This window comes from Pan paniscus, chromosome 20 (assembly GCF_029289425.2).
Source record: "Pan paniscus chromosome 20, NHGRI_mPanPan1-v2.0_pri, whole genome shotgun sequence".
NCBI classification, from domain to species: Eukaryota; Metazoa; Chordata; class Mammalia; order Primates; family Hominidae; genus Pan; species Pan paniscus.
In genome coordinates this window covers 47,564,334-47,587,680 of record NC_073269.2, presented here as the reverse complement: position 1 = coordinate 47,587,680, position 23,347 = coordinate 47,564,334, and the positions used below count along the sequence as shown (strand labels likewise).

The window sequence follows — 23,347 nt, the reverse complement described above, 5'->3', positions numbered from 1 at the left end:
CTCTGGCATGCCTGCCCCACTCATCAGGCCCAGGCACCCCTGCCCTACTCCACCCACACACCTATGACTCCACACAACTCCCACACATGCACCAGCTCTCCAGAATCCTTTGCACACCTCGCCCCCATAAACACCCTCAACCCCAGCACACACATACACGTACACACGCAACACAACCAGAAAGAATATTCTTCTTCTCGTCCTACGATCCCCCTGGAAGGTCCCCAAGCCTCCTGCCTGCTCATTCCAAATCTTGACTGAGCCGATTTCCTCGCCAAAGCTTTGCCCTCTCATCCCCAACGCCAGGACCCAGGGAAGGGACTGTGACCCCCACCCACCTACGTCCCTCACTCACCGCTCACGATCACAGGCCGGGGCTTCCTGAACCCTCGCAATGACACTCGCCCGGACCCTGCCACCGAGGATCCAAGGGGCGCTGGGACCTTGCGCTTTGCTCTACGCGGGTCTCAGCGCCCCGGGCCCGCTGCGCGCGGGGGCGGGGACGGGGCGGGGCGACGGCCTCCCAGGCTCTGTCCCTCTGCGGCGTCCGGCGAGGGGTCCCTGAAAGCCGACGTCAGCGTCCAGGAACGGGTTCCTACGACTCCCGGGGGTCTGGGAGCAGGCAGGAATCCTTGGAGAACTGCAGCCCCTTCCTCGTGAGCCCAGGCCCAAGCTCTGCCGGAGGAGGGGGCACCCCGGATTCTCCAGGGCCTTCCTGGCTTGGCCCCGCCTCCCTTCCCCTTTGCGCAATAATAGCCAATAATAATAACAGCAACAAGGACCGTGCGCCCTGTTCTAAGTGCTTTGCAAATAAACTTACATACACATGTATTCCTCAGCACAACCCTAAGAGGCATAATCGTTTATTGTCCTGTTTCACGCGGGAGGAAACTGGCAAGCCGAGGTTAGGTAAATTGCCTAAGGGTACATCATTGGTTCATTGAGGGCAGACTGTACCCAAGCCCTGTGTTAAACGCTTTACATTCATCATCGCATTCATTCTTCCTCTCAGCTCCGGGTTTTTCTTGTTGTTGTTGTCGCTGCTATTTTACTTTGGTTTGTTTTGTTTTGTTTTTGAGACGGAGTCTTGCTCTGTCGCCCAGGCTAGAGTGCAGTGGCGTGATCTCGGCTCACCGCAACCTCCGCTTCCCGGGTTCAAGCGATTCTCCTGCCTCAGCCTCCCGAGTAGCTGGGATTACAGGGGCAAGCCACCACGCCCAGCTAATTTTTGTATTTTTAGTAGATGAGATTTCGCTGTGTTGGTCAGGTTGGTCTTGAACTCCTGACCTCAGGTGATCTGCCCGCCTCAGCCTCCCAAAGTGTTAGGATTACAGGCGTGAGCCACCGCGCCCGGCAGATTTTTTTTTTTTATTTTTTAAAAGACGGGGTCTTGCTCTGATCGCTCAGGCTGGAAGGCAGTGGCGCAATCATTGCTCGCTTCAGCCTCAGACTCCTGGGTTCACTGCAGCCTCGGCCTCCCAAAGCGGTGGGATTACAGGTGTGAGTCACCGCGCCTGGCCTATTTTGTTTTGGGGTTTTTTGCGGAGGGGTGCTGAAGGGGTGTTGGCTTGTTTTTAATCCCTGTTTTGCAGATAAAGAAACGGGCTCACGGGCCGGGCGCAGTGGCTCACGCCTGTAATCCCAGCACTTTGGGAGGCCGAGGCGGGCGGATCACGAGGTCAGGAGATCCAGACCATCCTGGCTGACACGGTGAAACCCTGTCTCTACTAAAAATACAAAAAATTAGCCGGGCTTGGTGGCGGGCGCCTGTAGTCCCAGCTACTCGGGGGGCTGAGGCAGAATGGCGTGGACCCGGGAGGCGGAGCTTGCAGTGAGCCGAGATCGCGCCACTGCACTCCAGCCTGGGAGACAGCAAGACTCCGTCTCAAAAAAAAAAAAAAAAAAAAAAAAAAAAAAGAAACGGGCTCACTTGCATGCTCACTTGGCCACAGTAAACAGCTGGTACCAAGCCCAGCATATTGTAACCCCGGGCTGTGTTCCTGTGGCCCTTGCTAAGCCAATGGGTGAGGAGGAAGCAGAGGCAGGTGGGGTAGGAGTTTCTAGGGAAAGAAGGCTGAGGAGTGGGGTCCAGTAGGGGGTGATGCTCTGATTGTCACGTGGTACAGTGATGTTCATGAGTCAGCATTTGGACCCACATAGACCTGGTTTCCTTTCCAGGCTCTTTTGTTTGTTTGTTTGTTTGAGATGGAGTTTCACTCTTGTTGCCCAGGCTGGAGGGCAATGGCGTGATCTTGGCTCACCGCAACCTCCGCCTCCCAGGTTCAAGCAATTCTCCTGCCTCAGCCTCCCGAGTAGTTAGGATTACAGGAATGTGCCATCACACCTGGCTAATTTTGTATTTTTGGTAGAGATGGGGTTTCTCCATATGAGTCAGGCTGGTCTCGAACTCCCGACCTCAGGTGACCCACCCGCCTCAGCCTCCCAAAGTGCTGGGATTACAGGTGTGAGCCGTTCCCAGCCCCTTTCCAGGCTCTTTAAGTCACTGAGTGTGTGGCCTCTAGACAATGCCTTCACCTCTCTGAACCCCTATTTCTTCACCTGCAAAATGGGGATAACGCTCCTTGCCTCTTATGTGATAACATATGTAGAGTACTTAGAGTTGCTGCAACAACAAATGTCCAACATTGGGAGCCTCTCTGAACCTATTTTGGTTCAGGTGCTGCCTAGGAAATAGAAAAATAAAAAATAAAAAGAACAAATATCCAACATTTATCCAAAGCCTGGCAAAGAAAGCACTCTGAACACATTTGATGGTGTTTATTAATATTATTATTTACATCCATCTCCATCGGACTGATTACAAGACTATCATCATCTTGCAAGCTTCCACCTCCTTCATGGAGCCTTGTATAGGCCTCCCTTCCCAGAAGCCCTCCGTCTCACCAGACTGGAGGATTCCCTGGCCTTTGTGGGGCCGGAGTTCCCTCGCTCCAGGGCTCCAGGGCTCCTTGCCAAGAGTCCAGATGCTGGCGCTGGCACCGGCCCCACTCCCAGGGAGAACAGATGGCGTCTGCAAGTGCACTTGGCTCAGCCAGTTTCTGGCAGACGACAGAAGCAGGGAGACCCACGGGAGGGTAGACGAGAGCGTGAGGGGGCAGGATTGTTTTACTCAGGAGGGATGCCCTGTTACTTTCTATCTCAACCTTGCTCTCATTCTTTTCATATTTCTATGAAGCATACTGTAGGCCAGGTGCGGTGGCCCACGCCTGTAATCCCAGCCCTTTGGGAGACCGAGGAGGGAGGACTGCTTGAGCCTAGGAGTTCGAAACCAGCCTGGGCGACATAGCAAAACCCCAGTCAGCAAGGCTGGAGTGCAGTGGCACGATCTCAGGTCACTGCAACCTCCATCTCCTGGGTTCAAGCCATTCTCCCACCTCAGCCTCCCAAGTAGCTGGGATTATAGGAACCTGCCACCATGCCCAGCTAATTTTTGTACTTTTAGTAGAGACGGGGTTTCACCATGTTGCCCAGGCTGGTCTCAAACTCCTGACCTCAAGTGATCTGCCCGCCTTGGCCTCCCAAAGTGCTGGGATTATAGGCATGAGCCACCGTGCCTGGCCAAAAATGATTAAAAAAAAAAAAAAAAGAAAGAAAGGAAACACACCGGCCGGGCATGATGGCTCATGCCTATAATCCCAGCACTTTGGGAGGCCGAGGTGGGCGGATCACAGTCAGGAGTTCAAGACCAGCCTGACCAACATGGTGAAACCCTCTCTCTACTAAAAATACAAAAATTAGCCGGGCGTGGTGGTGGATGTCTGTAGTCCCAGCCATTCGGGAGGCTGAGGCGGGAGAATCACTTGAACCCCGGAGGCAGAGGTTGCAGTGAGTCGAGATCACACCACTGCACTCCAGCCTGGGCAACAGAGCGAGACTCCATCTCAAACAAAAAAAAGAAAAAGAAAAGAAAAGAAACATACTATATCTTTTTCTTTTCTTTCTTTTTTTTTTTTTTGAGACGGAGTCTCACTCTGTTGCCCAGGCTAGAGTGCGGTGACGAGATCTTGGCTCACTGCAAGCTCCGCCTCCCGGGTTCACGCCATTCTCCCGCCTCAGCGTCCCGAGCGGCTGGGACTACAGGCGCCCACCACCACACCCAGCTAATTTTTTGTATTTTTAGTAGAGATGGGGTTTCGCTGTGTTAGCCAGGATGGTCTCGATCTCCTGACGTGATCCGCCCGCCTCGGCCTCCCAAAGTGCTGGGATTACAGGCGTGAGCCACTGCACCCGGCCTTAAACATACCATGTATTTTTCTTGTTTGTAGTTTGAATCCTCCCACATCAGTGTCGGCACAAGGGCTGAGATTTGATCTCGTTTTTTCACTACTGTGCCTCACGGCCTAAAACAGTGCCTGGCACAAAGTGGGTCTTTATTACATATGTGTGGGATGGGGGCATAAATTCCCATCAGCCTCCAGCCTCAGTTTTTCACCAAATCATTGAGCTCTGTGGGTCCCCTCATCCCTCTAGGCCATCCTAGAGATTAATTCACTTCCAGTGAGAGCTCTCTGGCTGCCGTTAGCCTTGTACAGTCTAAGAGGCTACACCTCTTAGTGTTTGTGACAGGTCTGGAATATTAAACATGAGATTCCAGCTGGGCACGGTGGCTCAAGCCTGTAATCCCAGCACTTTGGGAGGCCAAGGTGGGAGGATTACTTAAACCCAAAAGTTCAAGACCAGCCAGGGCAACAAAGTGAAATTTTGTCTCTACAAAAAATAAACAAAATCAGCTGGGTGTGGTGATGCATGCCTGTGGTCCAAGCTACTCGGGAAACTGAGATAGGAGGATTGGTTTAGCCCAGGAGGTGGAGGTTGCAGTGAGCCATGATTGTGCCACTGCAGTCCAGCCTGGGCAACAAAGTGAAACCCAGTCTCAAAAACAAAAACAAAAACAAGACAAAAACAAAAGATCACGAGATTCCAGCAAGGATTGTCAACAGAGACTGAAACTATTAAGTTATTGGGTGAAAATCTGATTTGATAAAGAACAGGATATTTATTTAGTCTCAAAGTAGCTTTCCCTAGATTACTTATTATAACAAAAAAAATATTAATGGAGAAAATTGGCAAACATCACGTTAACCAGATGATACAAGTTAATATCACCATTAACAGGACAAATTGACCTTAGTTGCCTCTGATCTGAAGCAAAGAGGGAGACACATACCATTTCTTTGGTTTTCCTGCCAAAATGCATAACTTAAATCTAATAATAAGAAACATGAGACAAAGCCAAAATGAGGGGCACTCTACAAAGGTCGCCTATAACCTTCAAAACATCAATGTTATGAAAAAACAAAGTAATAATAATAATAACAATAAAATAAAGTGCTGGCCAGGTACAGTGGCTCATGCCTGTAATCCCAGCACTTTGAGAGGCCGAAGCAGGAGGATTGCCTGAGCCCAGGAGTTCCAGGCCAGCCTGGGCAACACAGTAAGACCCCCATCTCTCCCAAAACTTTTTTTTTTTAAAGGAAGTCTCACTCTGTTGCCCAGACTGGAGTGCAGTGGCGCGATGTCAGCTCACTGCAAATTCTGCCTCCCAGGTTCAAGTGATTCTCCTACCTCAGCCTCCGAGTAGCTGGGATTACAGGCATGCACAACCATGCCCAGCTAATTTTTATATTTTTAGTAGACACAGGTTTTCACCCTGTTGCCCAGGCTGGTCTCGAACTGCTACCCTCAAGTGATCCCCACCCCCGCCCCCTACTGCCTCAGCCTCCCAAAGTGCTGTGATTACAGGCGGGAGCCACTGAGACCACCCTCTCTCTCCAAAACTTAAAAAAAAAAATTAGTCGAGCACGGTGGCACACACCTGTAGTCCTAGCTACTTGGGAGGCTGAGGTGGGAGGATCACTTGAGTCCAGGAGTGGCTGTGATAGCCACTGCACTATAGTCTGAGTGACAGAGCAAGACTCCAAGTCAAAAAAAGGGGGGTCAGGAAGGAAAAAATCCTGTTGCATGCTACGACCTGGATGACCCTTGAGGACACTATGCTAAGTGAAATAATCCTGTCATAAGAGGACAAATACTGTAGGATTCCACTTACATGACGTACTTAGAGTAGTCACATTCACAGAGAAAGAAAATAAGATAGTGGCGGGGTGCAGTGGCTCATACGTGTAATCTCAGCACTTTGGGAGGCTGAGGCAGGCCGATCACGAGGTCAAGAGATCGAGATCATCCTGGCCAACATGGTGAAACCCCATCTCTACTACAAATACAAAAATTAGCTGGACTTGGTGGTGTGCGCCTGTAGTCCCAGCTACTCGGGAGGCTGAGGCAGGAGAATCACTGGAACCCAGGAGGTGGAGTTGCAGTGAGCCAAGATTGTGCCACTGCACTCCAGCCTGGAGACAGAGCAACAGAAAGAAAGAAAGAGAGAGAGAAAGAGAGAGAGAGAAAGGAGGGAGGGAGGGAGGAAGGAAAGGAGGGAGCAAGGAAACAAGGAAGGAAGGAAGGAAGGAAGGAAGGAAGGAGAGGATAGTGGGCCAGGCGTGGTGGTTCACGCCTGTAATCCCAGTACTTTGGGAGGCCAAGGCAGGCAGATCACCTGAGGTCAGGAGTTCGAAATCAGCCCGGCCAACATGGCAAAACTCCGTCTCTACTAAAAATACAAAAGTCAGCTGGGCATGGTGGTGCACGCCTGTAATCCCAGCTACTCGGGAGGCTGAGGCACAAGAATTGCTTGAACCTGGGAGGCAGAGGTTGTGGTGAGCTGAGATCTCACCACAACACTCCAGCCTGGGTGACAGAGCAAGACCCTGTCTCAAAAAAAATAAAAAACAGGCCAGACACAGTCGCTCACGCCTGTAATCCCAGCACTTTAGGAGGCCAAGGTGGGCTGATCACCTGAGCTCAGGAGTTTGAGTACATCCTGGCCAACATGGTGAAACCCTGTCTCTACTAAAAATACAAAAATTAGCCAGGCGTGGTGACACATGCCTGTAATCCCAGCTACTTGGGAAGCTGAGGCAGGAGAATCGCTTGAAGCCAGGAGGCAGAGGTTACAGTGAACAGAGATCACGTTGCTACACCACAGCCTAGGCAACAGAATGAGACTTAGTCTCAAAAAAATAAATAGGTGGCTGGGCACGGTAGGTCACGCTTGTAATCCCAGCACTTTGGGAGGCCGAGGCGGGTGGATCACAAGGTCAGGAGTTCGAGACCAGCGTGGCCAATATGGTGAAACCCCGTCTCTACTAAAAATACAAAAATTAGCTGGGCGAGGTGGCACGCGCCTGTAGTCCCAGCTGCTCAGGAGGCTGAAGCAGGAGAATCAGTTAAACCCGGAAGGCGGAGCTTGCAGTGAGCTGACACGATGCCATTGCACTCCAGCCTGGGCAACAGAGCAAGACTCTGTCTCAAAAAATAAATAAATAAATAAATAAATAAATAAATAAAATAAAAATAAACAAATACGTGGGGCACAGTGGCTCACGCCTATAATCCTAGCACTTTGAGAGGCCGAAGCAGGCGGATCACCTGAGGTCAGGAGTTCGAGACTAGTCTGACCAACATGGAGAAACCCCATCTCTACTAAAAATACAAAATTAGCCAGGCATGGTGGTGCATGCCTGTAATACCAGTTACTCGGGAGGCTGAGGTGGGAGAATCACTTGAACCTGGGAGGCAGAGGTTGCGTTGAGCTGAGATCACGCCATTGCACTCCAGCATGGGCAGCAAGAGTGAAACTCCATCTCAAAAAATAAATAAATAAATAAAGTAAAATAAATACATTGAAAGAAAATAGGATGGTGATTACCAGGAGCTGCAGAAGAGGGGGAAATAGGGGAGTTGTTTTGTTTCAAAAATGTGTTTAGTTTGCAAAAATTTTAGTTTTGCAAGATGAAAATGGTTGTGGAGATTGGTTGCACAATGCAAATGTACTTAACACTATTGAACAATACAGTTTTAAACAGTTAAGATGGTAAATGTGTATTTTACCACAATTAAAAGGCTTATTTATTTATTTTTATTTATTTATTTTGAGACAGAGTCTCGCTCTGTCACCCAGGCTGGAGTGCAATGGTGCAATCTCGGCTCACTGCAACCTCCACCTCCTGGGTTCAAGTGATTCTCATGCCTCAGCCTCCCGAGTAGCTGGGACTACAGGCGCTCGCCACCACGTTCGACTGATTTTTTTTGTAGTTTTAGTAGGGATGGGGTTTCACCATGTTGGCCAGGCTTGTCTCGAACTCCTGACCTCAAGTGATCTGCCTGCCTCGGCCTCCCAAAGTGCTGGGAATCCAGGCATGAGCCACTGCGGGGGCCTTTTTTTTTTTTTTTTTTAGAGGTGCAGTCTTACTTTGTTGCCCAGGCTGGAGTGCAGGGTGCCATCATAGCTCACTGCAGCCTGGACTTCCTGCACTCAAGGCATCCTCCGGCTTCAGCCTCCAAAGTAGCCGGGATGGCCAGGCGCGGCCATACATGGCAAAACCCCATCTCTACTAATTAGCTGGGCGTGGCGGCAGGTGCCTTCAATCCCAGCTACTTGGGAGGCTGAGGCAGGAGAATCACTTGAACCCAGGAGGCTGAGGTTGTGGTGAGGAGAGATCGCACCATTGCACTCCAGCCTGGGCAACAAGAGTGAAACTCTGTCTCAAAACAACAACAACAACAAAAACGAAGTAGCCGGGACCGCCGGCTGTGTGCCATACTTGGCTTAAAAGCATTTTGTTTTTGAGACAGGGTCTTACTCAGTTGCCCAGGCTGGAGTGCAGTGGCACAATCACAGCTCACTGTAGCCTCCAACTCTCAACCTAAGCGATCCTCCCACCTCTGCCACCAGAGTAGCTGGGACTACAGGGGCATGCCACCACACCCAGCTAATTTTTTGTATTTTTTGTAGTGATGGGGTTTCATCATGTTGTCCAGGCTGCTCTCAAACTCCTGGATTCAAGCAATCTGCCCGCCTCGGCCTCACAAAGTGCTGGGATTACAGGTATGATCCACTGTGCCCAGCCCCATATTCTATTGGTTAGAAGCAAATTACAAAAACTAGCCATACTGAAGTGAAGGAGACTTAGGCTCCACCTACTGAAAGGCGGCTGCCCAAGCATTTGTGGATATATTTTAAAACAGCTTCAGGCCGGGCACAGTGGCTCACACCTGTAATCCCAGCACTTTGGGAGGCTGAGTTAGGTGGATCACTTGAGGTCAGGAGTTCAAGACCAGCCTGGCCAACATGGTGAAACCCCGTCTCTACTAAAAATACAAAAATTACCCGGGTGTGGTGGCACATGCCTGTAATCCCAGCTACTTGGGAGGCTGAGGCAGGAGAATTGCTTGAGCCTGGGAGGCAGAAGTTGCTGTGAGCCCTGGCCCACAGAACGAGACTCTTTCTCAAAAAAACCCAATAACCGCCCCCCCCAAAAAAGGTGACAGGTTTTCACTCTGTCACCCAGGCTGAAGTACCTTGGCATGATCACAGCTCACTGCAGCCTCAAACTCCTGGGCTCAAGGGATCCTCCTGCCTCAGCCTCCTAAGTAGATGGGACTGCAGACATGTGTCACCACGCCCTGCTATTTTTTTTTTTAAACGTTTTCGTTGAAATGAGGGTCTCACTACGTTGCCTAGTCTGGTCCAGAACTCCTGGCCTCAAGTGATCCTGTTGCTTTGGCCTCTCAATGTGCTGGAATTACAGACAGGCATGAACCACCAGGCCTGGCCAACTTTCGATAATGTGGTTAGATAATTCAAACTTAAAGCTGTTGGAACTTTAAATTATTCCAAGCCTTGAGAGGAATGTTGCTATGTAGCCTGAGTCACGTAGCATGCAGTTACAACTTCTGCTTTTTCCTGTAAATGATTAAGAATGACCAAGCAGTGCCAGAGATAAGATCACCTCAGAACATTACTCCTAGGCCGGGTGTTGTGGCCTCACATCTGTAACCCCAGCACTTTGGGAGGCAGAGGTGGGAGGATCACTTGAGCCCAGGAGTTTGAGACAAGCCTGGGCAACACAGTGAGACCATGTCTCTACAGAAAAACTTATTGAAAAATTAGCTGGGCATGGTGGCACACGCCTGTAGTCCCAGCTACTGGGGAGGCTTAGGCAGGAGGCTTGAGCCTGGGCATTCGAGGCTGCAGTGAGCTGTGATTGTGCCACTGCACTCCAGCCTGGGTAACAGAGCAAGATCTGTTTGTTGTTGTTGTTTTGTTTTGTTTTTGAGACTTTGTCTCACTCTTGTCCCCCAGGCTGGAGTGCAATGGCACGATCTCAGATCACTGCAACCTCCGCCTCCCAGGTTCAAGTGATTCTCCTGCCTCAGCCTCCCGAGTACCTGGGATTACAGGCGCCCGCCGCCATGCCCAGCTAATTTTTGTATTTTTAGCAGACACGAGGTTTCATCATGTTGGCCAGGCTGGTCTTGAACTCCTGACCTCGTGATTTGCCCGCCTCAACCTCCCAAAGTGCTGGGATTACAGGCGTGAGCCACCGTGCCCAGCCCCAGAGCAAGATCTTATCTCAAGAAAAAAGAAAGGAGAAAGAAAGAAAGAAAGAAAGAAAGAGTACTCCTCCTGCTGTCAGAATGTTAACGCAATCTTCCCTGCAGCACAGCAAGATGTACTAATGAAACTGTTGTAACATATGTACTGGACCTGTGGCCTGGAATAAACTCTATAGTTAATCATATTTTCCCTTCTTTTTTTTCTTTTTTGAGAGTAGAAGTCTGGCTCTGTCGCCCAGGCTGAAGTGCAGTGGCGCGATCTCGGCTCACTGCAACTGCTGCCTCCCAGGTTCAAGTGATGCTCCTGCCTCAGCTTCCCAAATAGCTGACACCACAGGCATGTGCCACCACACCCGTCTAGTTTTGGTATTTTTTAGTAGAGACAGGGTTTCACTATATGTTGGCCAGGCTGGTCTCGAACTCCTGACCTCAGGGTATCCACTCTCCTTGGCCTCCCAAAGTGCTGGGATTACGGGCATGAACCACCGAATCCGGCCTCAATCATATTTTCTGAATCTCATTATTTATAGTTGACAATAATTTATTTTCTTTTATTTAACATGTATACATGGGAGCCTTCAGAATGAAGACCTCAGCCGGGAGCAGTGGCTCATGCCTGTAATCTCAGCACTTTGGGAGGCCAAGGTGGGCAGATCACCTGAGGTCAGGAGTTTGAGACCTGACTGGCCAACATGGCGAAACCCCGTCTCTACTAAAAATACAAAAATGAGGCAGGAGGTGCCAGCCAGGTTGTGGAGAGCCTTGTCATGCATGATAAGACTTTGGCTTTTACCCTGAGTGAAATGGGGACCACTGGAGGGGTCTGAGCAGATGGGACCTGACTTAGGTGTTCACAGGGTTCCAGCTGCATGTGGGGTGCGAACTAGAGGGGTTGGGAAAGGGGACCCCAGAGACAAGGTCCCCGTCATAGTCCAGGTGATAGATGAACTTGGACAGATCAAGGTGCAGGGCGACAAAGAGGTGAGAAGTGGGATTTAGGGTGTATTTCAAAAGTAGAGGCAGTAAGATTTCCTGATGGACAAAATGGGGGCTTGAGAAAAGAGAATGCAAGGCTGGTGCCACCACTAGGGGACCAGGGGCCCCAAGAGCTGAAAGGTTAGAGCTGTCTACCTCACCCACACAGCATCCAGAAATAAATAAATAAATAAATACATTTTCCCCAGCTCCAGCTTAAAAGACAGAAATATCATTTAAAAGTGAAACCTCTGCCAGGTGCAGAGACTCACTCCAGCCTGGGCAACAGAGCAAGATTCTGTCTCAAAAAAAAAAAAAAAAAAGTAAATAAATAAAATAAAAAAGAAAATACAAAAAGTAGCTGGGCCCAGGCGAGGTGGTTCATGCCTGTAATCCCAGCACTTTGGGAGGCTGAGGCAGAAGGATCACATGAGGCCAGGAGTTCGAGACCAGCCTGACCAACATGGTGGAACTCCATCTCTACTAAAAACACAAACATTAGCTAGATATAGTGGTGGGTGCCTGCAATCCCAGCTACTAAGGAGGCTGAGACAGAAGAATTGCTTGAACCTGGGAGGCGGAGGTTGTGGTGAGCAGAGATCATGCCACTGCACTCCAGCCTGGGCGACAGAGGGAGACTCTGTCAAAAAAAAAAAAAAAAAAAAAAAAACCCGGCCGGTCACGGTGGCTAACGCCTGTAATCCCAGTACTTTGGGAGGCTGAGGCGGGTGGACCACCTGAGGTCAGGAGTTTGAGACCGGTCTGGCCAATATGGTGAAAACCCATCTCTACTAAAAATACAAAAATTAGCTGGGTGTGGTGGTGCACGCCTGTAGTCCCAGCTACTCGGGAGGCTGAGGCAGGAGAATCGCTTGAACCCGGGAGGCAGAGATTGCAGTGAGCTGAGATCGCACCACTGCACTCCAGCCTGGATGACAGGGGGAGACGCCATCTCAAAAAATAAAAAACCAAAATTATAACAAGGGTACAACATTTCAATAGGATAACATTTATATTAAACAATTCAATGGAATACTTCACTAGTTGATATATGCATTATTAATGGGGTCTCGCTATATTCGAACTTCTGGCATCAAGAGCTCTTCCCGCCTCAGCCTTCCAAAGGGCTGGGATTACAGTCATGAGCCACCGCGCCTAGCCAATGGTAGCTTGTAAATACTTTGTATCTATTGGCCTGGCTGGGTGGCTCACGCCTGTAATCCCGGCAGTTTGGGAGGGAGAACTGGGAGGATAGCTAGAGCCCAGGAGGTCAAGACAAGACTGGGCAACATAGCAACATAGCAGGACTCCATCTCTTAAAAAAAAAAAAAAAAAAAAAAAAAGAATTAGCCAGCCGTGGTGGTGCATGTCTGTGATACCAGCTACATGGGAGGCTGAGGTAAGAGGATCCCTTGAACCCAGGAGTTAAGAGGCTGCAATGAGCTGTGATCGAGCCACCGTACTCCAGCCTGGGTGACAGAGTGAGACCCTTTTAAGGAGCCTTGATGGGACCTGATGACTGGCTTGATGTGGGAAATGATGGCATCTAGGATGGCATCCAGGGACAACATCTCCATTTCTTGATTGATAAATCAATCAATAGGAAAGAGGATTTTCTGCAAATAAGGGAATCTTAGTTCCTCATTTCTCTTCGCTACCCCAACCGCTCCTTGCTCAGAATCAAGCAGTAACAGTGAACTTGGTAGTAGCTCCGAGAAGGAAGTTGGACTTATCCAACTTCCTTCCTTCCTTGTCCTTGAGAAACCTAGGGGAACTCTAAAACGGAAGCAGAATCCACTCCCCAACTTCTCCACTCTCTGAATGAGGAGTGATTTTTTTGCTTTGTTTTCCAGTTACAAGGCAGGGGATGTACACGAGGTCCTGGAAGGAATTCCCCCTTGGTCCTGGTTCAATCTCTGATTTGTGATCCCGGACCACAGAGAGCTCTTCGGTGGGGTAGGCGCAGCACGGAGCAGTTAGGGATTTGCTTTTTTGGTAAAGAGGGTATCTGGGAGAAACTGCACTCAAACTTCCTCAGCCACACTCAACATGGCAGCTTCCTAGCCACGCCCAAAATGGCGGAACCCTTTGCCGTAGCTGGAGAGACGCTATTTTCCCAAAATGGAGCGGAGGAGGAAAATGTCCATCACAGCTTCACCCCGCCCCCCGCAGACGGCTAGCACCAATTAGTAGCGCGCAGAGCGAGTACAAAGCTAGGGGAGGAGCCTGCTGTTGCCCCAGCAACAACCACGGAAACCAAGGCGAGCGCGGTCGCGGAAGTATCGCGGCTTACATATCTCGCAGTCAGGCGGGTCCTGGGAGAGGCGCGAGCCAGGCCTGGTCGGCGCCCGCGGAGAAAAGAAGCAGTCGAGCCCATGAACTACAACCCCGGTTGCCGCTTTCTCCTCTCCTAACCGTTAAGTGCGCTAAGGTAGGAATGACGCATGCGCTGCGCTTAGAGGAGGGGTTAAGTCGGACCTGAACTCATAACGCATGCGCCTTATGGAGCTTGCTGGGGGAGGGAAGTGGGGTGGCTGACGTGACGCGGAAGGCGGGTCTTTTGCGCTCGTGGGCGGAGCCATAGCCTCTTCGGGCGGGGCTTTCCGCCGACCTGAACCCGAAAAGGTTATTTTGGACTTCCCAGAGTTAAATGCTGGTTCCCCAGACAAGGGTCCCCCCATTTTTTCCAGGCTTTCATGGGTTGGCAATTAGGATCTGTGGTCAAGACCTCAGCCTCAGGGGTGTGACGAAGCTAGCTTGGAATCCTAGTACTACCCTTTACTTGCTGGGCCTCAGTTTCCCCCCCTGTCAAATGGAGATAATACACTTACCTCACAGGGTTGTGATTATATTTTTCCCCTCCCAGGGCCATGGCTGAGGTGCACGTGATCGGGCAGATCATGGGGGCCAGCGGTTTCTCGGAAAGTAGCCTCTTCTGCAAGTGGGGCATTCACACAGGTATTCCCCCAAGCCTGGTTCATTTCCACACCAAGACCCCTAGCCTAGAGGCTACATGCTCCTTCCTCCACCGCTTAACGCAGACTCTTAACCTCATTTCCATCAGTTCTCAGTACTCCAGGCCCAGCCCACACCCTGTCCACATGAGTCTCAAGCTCCCATCTTTGTGTGTGTGAGGGGTGGGATACAGACAGGGTCTCTCTCTGCGCCCGGGCTGGAGTAAGGTGGTGTGATCATAGCTCAGTGCAGCCTCGAACTCTCGGGCTCTAGTGATCCTCCCGCCTCAGCCTCCTGAGAAGCTGGGACTACAGACACGCACCACCAAGTCTGGCTAATTTTTTTTATTTTTTGTAGAGACAGGGTCTCGCTATGTTGCCCAGGCTGGTCTCGAACTCCTGGGCTCAAACAGGTCACCCACTTCAGCCTCTCAAAGTGCTAGGATTAAAAACGTGAGCCGCCACGTCCCAGGAAAGTAATTTTGTTCATGCTTCCCCAACTGAGGCCCTATAGAGTCATGGTATAGTGTAATGGTTAGGGTCATGGGCTGCCAGATCTGCATTTAAATATTAACTCCCCCACCTATTAATTGGAGACCTTTGGACTTGACCACTTTGAGCCTCAGTTTCCTTGTTTCAAAGTGAAGCTAATAGTAGCTAAGAAGCAGCACAGGTTTGAGGTTAAGAGCACAGACTGCCTGAGTTCAAAACCAGTTATTGCTTGTTAAGGCACCCTTGGGCTGATTATGTGAACTTGGGCACTTCTCTTCACCTCGACTTCCTTCTTTGTATAATGAGAGTCATAGAAATATTTACCTGTTGAAGTTGTCATGAGTACTAAACGAGTATCAACAGCACTTAGAATAGGAATAGGGCTGGAATAGGAAGTGCTCATTCAGTGTTTGCCTGGCTTATACAAGACTTTGATGGGGTCTTGTTTGTAAAGCCTGGGGTATGTTGTTGCGTGGCACAGATAAATGTCTATGAAACAGATGTGGCCATTTGGCATTATGATGTCTTCAGGCCTGAGTCCTAGTCCCTTTTTTTTTTTTTTTTTTTTTTTTTTTTGAGACTCGTTCTGTTTCCCAGGCTGGAGTGCAGTGGTGCAATCTCTGCTCACTTCAAGCTCAGCCTTCCAGGTTCACGCCATTCTCCTGCCTCAGCCTCCTGCATAGCTGGGACTACAGGCGCCCGCCACCATGCCCGGCTATTTTTTTTTTTTTTTTTGTATTTTTAGTAGAGATGGGGTTTCACTGTGTTAGCCAGGATGGTCTCGATCTCCTGACCTTGTGATCTGCCCATCTTGGCCTCCCAAAGTGCTGGGATTACAGGCGTGAGCCACTGCGCCTGGCCCTTTTTTTTTTTGAGACAGAGTCTCACTCTGTAGCCAAGCTAGAGTGCAGTGGCACGATCTCGGCTCACTGCAATCTCTGCCTCCTGGGTTCAAGCGATTCTCCTATGTCAGCCTCCCGAGTGGCTGGGACTACAGGCACCCGCTACCACACCCAGCTAATTTTTGTATTTTTAGTAGAGATGGGGTTTCACCATGTCGGCCAGGCTGGTCTCGAACTCCTGGCCTTAAGTGATCCGCCTGCGTAGGCCTTCCAAAGTGCTGGGATTACAGGTGTGAGCCACTGCGCCTGGCCCCTGGGTCCTTTTTGATTCTACAGGTAAGTGAGGTGGAAGTTGAAATTCCCAGGAAATCGGAACCCTCCAGCTGATGGATGAGGGGCAGGCTCTGGAGTCAGACTTGGTTTCCAGGTTGGACCACTCACCTTCTCTGTGACCCTGGGCAGAGGCTGTCCCCTCTTGGAGCCTCAGTTTCCTCATTTGTTCTTCATAGGGCTGTTGGGAAATCTTGCTTTTAAGGAGCCTGACTCAGGGCCTGGTGCTTCCCTCAACTCAGCCCAGAAGGGAGTAATGACTAACCTGATTTTTATTATTTCAGGGAGTTGCTGGGGATGTTGATCCAGCCAAGAATACTGAGGCAGTTGGATGAAAGGCTTGGGCTCTGCAGTTAGAGCTGAGTCTGAATCCAGTCCCATGATGGGACCTTGGTCTGCTATAGTCACTGCTATGTCACCAGCATGGAAAACAGTGCTTGGCACATAGCAGGTGCTGAATAAATGTTCATGAACTCACCTTCTCAGAGCCTGTTTCTTTACCTGTTAAATGGGGATTATATTAGCTCCCACCTCCTAGGATCACTTATTTGTCCAAGAAACATTTATTGAGCACCTTCTGTATACCAAGAGCTGGGTTTGTGGTCTTGGGGATCCAGCAGTGTGCAAGGTCCCTGTTTTCCTGGGCCATACAGTAGGGGAGACAGAAAATAAATAAGCAGGCCAGGTGCGGTGGCTCATGCCTGTAATCCCAGCACTTTGGGAGTCCGAAGCGGGCAGATCACCTGAGGTCAGAAGTTTGAGACCAGCCTGGCTAACATGGTGAAACCCCATTTCTACTAAAAATACAAAAAAGAATTAGCTGGGCATGGCGGCGTGTGCCTGTAATCCCAGCTACTCGAGAGGCTGAGGCAGGAGAATCGCTTGAACCCGGGAGGCGGAGGTTGCAGTGAGCCGAGATGGCGCCATTGCACTCCAGCTTGGGCAACAAGAGCAAAAGTCTGTCTCAAAATAAAATAAAATAAAATAAAATAAATAAACAGATAAACGAGTGCAGTTGGGTGTGGTGACTCACCCCTGTAATGCCAGCACTTTGGGAGACTGGAGCAGGAGGATCACTTGAGCCCAGGAGTTTGAGACCAGCCTGGGCAACATAGTGAGACCCCCGTCTCTACAGATAAATAAAAAATTAGCAAAGCATAGTGGTGTGTGCCTGTCGTCCCAACTACTTGGGAGGTTGAGGTGGGAGGATTGCTTGATCCTGGGAGGTCAAGGTTGTAGTGAGCTGTGATTGTGCCACTGCACTCCAGCCTGGGTGACAGAGGGAGATCTTGTCTCCCCCCACCCCCCCCCAAAAAAGAAAGGAGCACCGTGATTCCAGACAGTGGTAAGTGCTAGGATGAAAAGAAATGATGTGGCAGGGACTAGTGTTTGGTGAAGAGGGTCAGGGAGAACCCCTCTGTGGAAGTGGCACTTGAGCTGGGCCCTGAAGGATGAAAACAAAAGCTAGGGATGGGGACACCCAGGAGCAGAGCTTTCTAGGCAGAGGGAACAGCCAGTGCAAAGGCCCTGAGGTGGGGAGTCAGAAGTGGGACAATGAGGCCAGAGGGTGATGAGGGAGGGGGAGAGTGATGGGAGATGAACTCAGGGAGGGGAGCAAGAGCCAGGCCACGTGGGCCATGGTGGAGAGTCTGTAAACTGGGGGGTGAGGAGGGGATTAAGAGTCCTAGAGGGTGGATTAAATGAATGGATTGCTTAAAGTGCTTAGCATAGCATCTGGGATTTAGTTAGTACTCGGTGCATTTTCTTTTTTTCTTTTCTTTTTTTTTTTGAGATGGAATTTCACTCTTGTTGCCCAGGCTGGAGTGCAATGGGACCATCTTGGCTCACTGCAACCTCCGCCTCCTGGGTTCAAGTGATTCTCCTGCCTCAGCCTCCTGAGTAGCTGGGACTATGGGCGTGCGCCACCACACCCAGCTAATTTTTGTATTTTTTTAGTAGAGATAGGGCTTCAGAATGTTGGCCAGGATGGTCTCGATCTCTTGACCTCGTGATCTGCCTGCCTTAGTCTCCCAAAGTGCTGGGATTACAGACGTGGCTAATTTTGTGGGGGTGTGTGTGTGTGTTTTTAGTAGAGACAGAGTTTCACCATTTTGGCCAGGCTGGTCTCGAACCCCTGACCTCAAGTGATCCACCTGCCTTGGCTTCCCAAAGTGCTAGGATTACAGATGTGAGCCACTGCGCCCATCCTAATTTTTGTATTTTTAGTAGAGATGGGATTTCGCCATGTTGGCCGGGCTGGTCTCAAACTCCTGACCTCAGGTGATCAGCCCGCCTCAGCCTCCCAAAGTGCTGAGATTACAGGCGTGAGTCACTGCGCCCGGCTTGTTTGTTCATTTTTTGAGATGGAGTCTCACTGTGTCACACCAGCTGGAGTGCAGTGGTGCAATCTCGGCTCACTGCAGCTTTTCCAGCGATTCTCGTGCCTCAGCCTCCCGAGTACCTGGGATTACAGGCACCTGCCACCACTCCAGACTAATTTTTGTATTTTTAGTAGAGACAAGGTTTTGCCATGTTGGCCAGGCTGGTCTTGAACTCCTGACCTTAGATGATCCACCCCCCCCCCAAGCCTCCTAAAGTGCTGGGATTAGAGGTGTGAGCCACTGCGCTCAGCCTTAATTTTTATATTATTTGTAGAGATGGGGTTTTGCCATGTTGGTCTGGCTGGTCTTGAACTCCTGGACTCAAGCGATCTACCTGCCTTGGCCTCCCAAAGTGCTGAGATTACAGGTGTGAGCCACTGTGTCCTACCACTCAGTGCATTTTAGCTATCATTATCACCCCTCAGTAGGATCGAAATTGTTATGTGTGTTTCAGGATGCGCTCCTGGAGGGTACCCTTGGCCCCATCTTAATCCTTGGACTAGGCTTGTAAATATGGGGTGAGAATCGTAATAAAATGATATTGAAGACTTATCCCGTGCTCACTATGCTCATTACCCATTCATGGATTAATGGGTTAATGGATTAGTGGGTTATCATGGGAGAGGAAGTGGTGGCTTTATAAAATGAGAGAGAGAGACGTGAGTGGCATGTTAGCACACTAGCCTTGGGACTCTCTGAAGAGTTCCAGCAAGAAGGCTCTTACTAGATGGGGCCCCTCCACCTTGGTCAGTCTCCTATAACTGTGAGACAGAAATTCCTTTTCTTTATAAATTACCCAGTTTTGGATATTATGTTAAGAGTAACAGAAAACAAATGAAGACAATGAGGAATGCATTATTACTCAGCTCATTTTATAGATGGGGAGACCAAGGCAGAGAAAGCTAACTTGCCCAAGGTTGCAGAGGCAGGAAGAGGTAGTGCCAGGATTTGAACCCAGATACTTGGTTCCAGAATCCATGCTTCGTAACCCCTACCAGTAGATGCCACAGAGAAACAGTCCTATAGCCACAGCGGCATCCCCTTCCCGATGGCTGCCTCCCACCCCTCTATGTCCCGGCTCTCACTGCAGGGGCGGCATGGAAGCTCCTGTCAGGCGTGCGGGAGGGCCAAACGCAAGTGGACACCCCGCAGATAGGGGACATGGCTTACTGGTCCCACCCCATCGACCTGCACTTCGCCACCAAAGGTCTTCAAGGTGGGTATCACACCTGTACCCGGGGCCAGGCTGAGGGGAGGGGGCCAGTAGCCTCTGAGGCCCCTGGGGCTGGGAACACCAAGACCTGTCCCTGCTCCCCATACCACGTAGGTCCCTTTTGCAGCCAAGTCTGGCCCTGGAGAGGCTGAGCTAAGGCCTTCCCGGGCCTGCTCAATAGGTGATCCCAAGTTTGTATGATTAGGGCAGAGGCCAGGGTGGAGCAGGAGGTGGGAAGGTGGGGGTCAGGGTGGGAGGGGAGGTGGCATTGAAGTAAAGAGACAAAACAAGAGTCTCCAATAAAGAGGAAGCTGGGAGGCAGGGTCTGAGAGAGGCAAGGGCTGTTTCTCCAGGAAGGGCTCCTCGGCTTGAAAGTAGAGCTGCTGCTCAAAGGGGAAATCAGTACTGGGGGAGGAGCGGCATCAGAAAGCCTTTCTAGTAGAAAATGTGGGTTCCTGGAGATGAGTTGATTCTGAGAAATTGCCTAGGTAAATGTGCCATATATTTCACCAATATAAAGAACGTCTACCTGGTACCTGCCCTGTGTCCAGCCTGTGTTGGGTGATGCCAGGGAGACATTGAGGATCAAGGCAGTGCCCCTTAGCCTTGTCCTCACAGGGTTCACCGTCCTATGGGGGGACACACCTCTCTCCAGACAGTGGCACCTCAGAGTGGGCAGGACTAAGACAGGTGATTTGGAGAGGCCGTGGGAGCCCAGAGGAAGTGCCTGACTCTGTCAGGGAGGTCAGAGAGGGCTTCCTGGAGGAGGGGGCTTCTGAACTTTGCTGTGAAGGGCCAGCGGAGCTAATAAGGCAGAGGGATAGAAGAAGGTTCTAGGCAGAGGGAGCTACGTGGAAGACTCAAAGGGGAAAGTGAGCCAAGGGCATCTAGTGGATTGAGGGAGAGCGGGACGGCAGAGGGGAAAGGTAGAAGGGGACAGGCCATGCAGGGCCTTGAGTGCCAGGCTGAGGAGCTGAGGCCATTTCCTGAAGGCACTTGGGAGCCAGAGCAGGTAATGGACAAGTGAAATTTCACCTTTTTTTTTTTTGGAGACAGAGTCTCACTCTGTTGCCCAGGCTGGAGTGTAGTGGCAAGATCTCAGCTCACTGCAACCTCTGCCTCCCAGGTTCAAGCAATTCTCCTGCCTCAGCCTCACGAGTAGCTGGGACTACAGCCACGTGCCACCACATCTGGCTAATTTTTGCCTTTTTTTTTTTTTTAATAGAGATGGCGTTTCACCAAGGTGGTCAGGCTGGTCTCGAACTCCTGACCTCAGGTGATCCGCCTGCCTCGGCCTCCCAAAGTGCTGGGATTACAGGCATGAGCCACCGCGCCTGGCCGAGATTTCACTTTTAAATAATCTTTCTGTCTTTTAAGCTGGAGCTGGGGGAAAAAAAAATCTTTCCGGTGCTGTGTGGGTGAGGTGGGCAGCTCTAACCTTTCAGCTCTTGGGGCCTCCAGTCCCCCAGTGGTGGCACCAGCCTTGCTTTCTCTTTTCTCAAGCCCCCATTTTTTCCATCAGGAAATCTTAAACTGCCTCTACTTTTGAAATACATCCTAAATCCCACTTCTTACCCTTTTCTCGCCCAGCACCTTGATCTGTCCAAGTTCTTCTCTCACATGGACTATGACAAGAATCTTGTCTCTGGAGTCCCCTTCCCCAACCCCCCTGGTCTGCACCCCACATGCAGCTGGGACCCTGTGAACACCTAAGTCAGGTCCCATCTCTGCTCTGCTCAGAACCCTCCAATGGTCCCCATCTCACTCAGGGTGAAAGCCATAGTCTTAGCATGCATCACAAGGCTCTCCACAACCTGGCTGGCACCTCCTTCCCGTCTCCCCACCTCATTCTGCTCTAGCCATGCTGTCCCCACCAGGCACACTCCGTCTGGGCTCCAGCCATACTGTCCCCACCAGACACTGCCCCCCCCAGGGCCTTGGCACTTGCTGTTCCCTCTGGCTAGGAGCACTCTTCCTCTAGATGGCCACATGGCCTACTCCCTTCCTTCCTTTTAGCATTTGCTCAAATGTCACCTTCTTAATGAAGCTTCCTTGATCCCCTTCTTGCTAAAGCGGTATCCCCACCCTCACCCTACCCAGCTCTGTTTTCCCTCACAGCAATTACCACCATCTGATCTACCCTATAATTTGCTTATTTACTACATTCGTTGTCTAGGATATCAGCTTCACGGGGGCAGGAATTTTTGTCTGCCATCCATGTTCATGTCTGCCGTGTCCCCAGCTAGCTAGAACAGAGTCTAGCACAGGAGAAGGGATCAGCATGAGATGAGATGGGGCTGGATCTCCAAGGGCTTTGACTACCAGACTGAGGAGCTGAACTGTGTTCTGAGGACATGGGCAAAGCTATGGAAGGAGAGAAAGATGCTTCCAGATGCCAAGTGGAAGGTGGATTAGAGAGGGGCAAGAAAGAAGGCCCTGGGCCCAAAGAGAGCAGGGCAGGGACATGAGGAGGGAAGGCAGGAGGTGTCCCTGACAAGGCCCATGATGGTTACCTGGGGACTGGAGGAGCAATGGGCTGCCCTGACATGGGGTCATGGAGGAGGATAACACAGAGAGGAAATTCAGCAGAGGTCTGATTAGAAGGGCCTTGAATTTTGAAGAGGTTGGACTTTATACTGAGGGCACTGGGGAGCTATGGAAGGATCCTTAGCAGGGGAGTGACATGGATTTGGAAAGATCACTTTGGCTGCTGTGTGGGGATAGATAAGACGGTGGGAGCCTAGAAAGGAGGCTGGGTTGGAAACTCTGGGACAGAAACCCAGAGAGGAAAAGACTGGGCCTGGGGTCTCCAGTGAGTGTCAGGGAGTGGGGAATCAGCAGGAGTCTGGTCCCCACCCATCCCTCCTTTCCCCTCTCTCTCCTTTCCTGCAGGCTGGCCCCGGCTCCATTTCCAGGTGTGGTCCCAGGACAGCTTTGGCCGCTGCCAGCTTGCAGGCTATGGATTTTGCCATGTGCCCAGTAGCCCGGGCACCCACCAGCTGGCCTGCCCCACGTGGCGGCCCCTGGGCAGTTGGCGAGAACAGTTGGCACGGGCTTTCGTGGGTGGTGGGCCGCAGCTGCTGCATGGGGACACCATCTACAGTGGGGCCGACCGCTATCGCCTGCACACAGCTGCTGGTGGCACCGTGCACCTGGAGATCGGCCTGCTGCTCCGCAACTTCGACCGCTATGGCGTCGAGTGCTGAGGGACTCTGCCTCCAACGTCACCACCATCCACACCCCGGACACCCAGTGATGGGGGAGGATGGCACAGTGGTCAAGAGCACGGACTCTAGAGACCGTCAGAGCTGACCCCAGCTAAGGCATGGCACCGCTTCTGTCCTTTCTAGGACCTCGGGGTCCCTCTGGGCCCAGTTTCCCTATCTGTAAATTGGGGACAGTAAATGTATGGGGTCGCAGGGTGTTGAGTGACAGGAGGCTGCTTAGCCACATGGGAGGTGCTCAGTAAAGGAGAGCAATTCTTACAGGTGTCTGCCTCCTGACCCTTCCATCCCTCAGGTGTCTTGTTGCCCCCTCCTCCCACTGACACCCTCCGGAGGCCCCCATGTTGACAGACCCTCTTCTCCTACCTTGTTTCCCAGCCTGACTCTCCTTCCGTTCTGGGTCCCCCTCCTCTGGTCGGCTCCCCTGTGTCTCATCCCCCGGATTAAGCCTTCTCCGCCT

At 51.0% G+C, this 23,347-nt stretch overlaps 2 protein-coding genes across 10 annotated transcripts in view; one reads left to right on the top strand and one right to left on the bottom strand.

Annotated features, from left to right (window-relative positions):
- TMEM91 (transmembrane protein 91) overlaps positions 1 to 23,347 on the bottom strand; it is a 33,465-nt gene that overhangs the window by 6,837 nt on the left and 3,281 nt on the right. The window contains exon 1 of one of the 9 annotated variants that reach the window (XM_024926500.4): positions 13,745 to 13,893. The exons of 2 other annotated variants lie outside the window; for them this stretch is intronic. The gene's annotated coding sequence lies outside the window, so the exon portion shown is untranslated. Of the gene's footprint in view, positions 1 to 355; positions 3,898 to 13,744; positions 13,894 to 23,347 lie in introns of those variants that run through there. 6 more of the 9 variants (XM_024926499.4, XM_014342680.4, XM_008964861.4 and 3 more) reach the window with 6 other exon arrangements.
- On the top strand, positions 10,919 to 23,150 carry B9D2 (B9 domain containing 2). Its single transcript, XM_003812462.7, has 4 exons — positions 10,919 to 13,882; positions 14,318 to 14,409; positions 19,541 to 19,666; positions 22,556 to 23,150. Exons 2-4 carry the CDS (start codon positions 14,322 to 14,324, stop codon positions 22,867 to 22,869), a joined length of 528 nt encoding a protein of 175 aa, XP_003812510.1. The 5' UTR covers positions 10,919 to 13,882; positions 14,318 to 14,321; the 3' UTR covers positions 22,870 to 23,150.

Bases quoted from the DNA above. Each gene is read 5' to 3' on its own strand.
- B9D2 (XM_003812462.7), top strand. From the start codon at position 14,322: ATGGCTGAGGTGCACGTGATCGGGCAGATCATGGGGGCCAGCGGTTTC. The intron at 14,410-19,540 runs GTATTCCCCCAA...CTCTCACTGCAG, and splicing joins CAAGTGGGGCATTCACACAG to GGGCGGCATGGAAGCTCCTG. The intron at 19,667-22,555 runs GTGGGTATCACA...CCTTTCCTGCAG, and splicing joins CGCCACCAAAGGTCTTCAAG to GCTGGCCCCGGCTCCATTTC.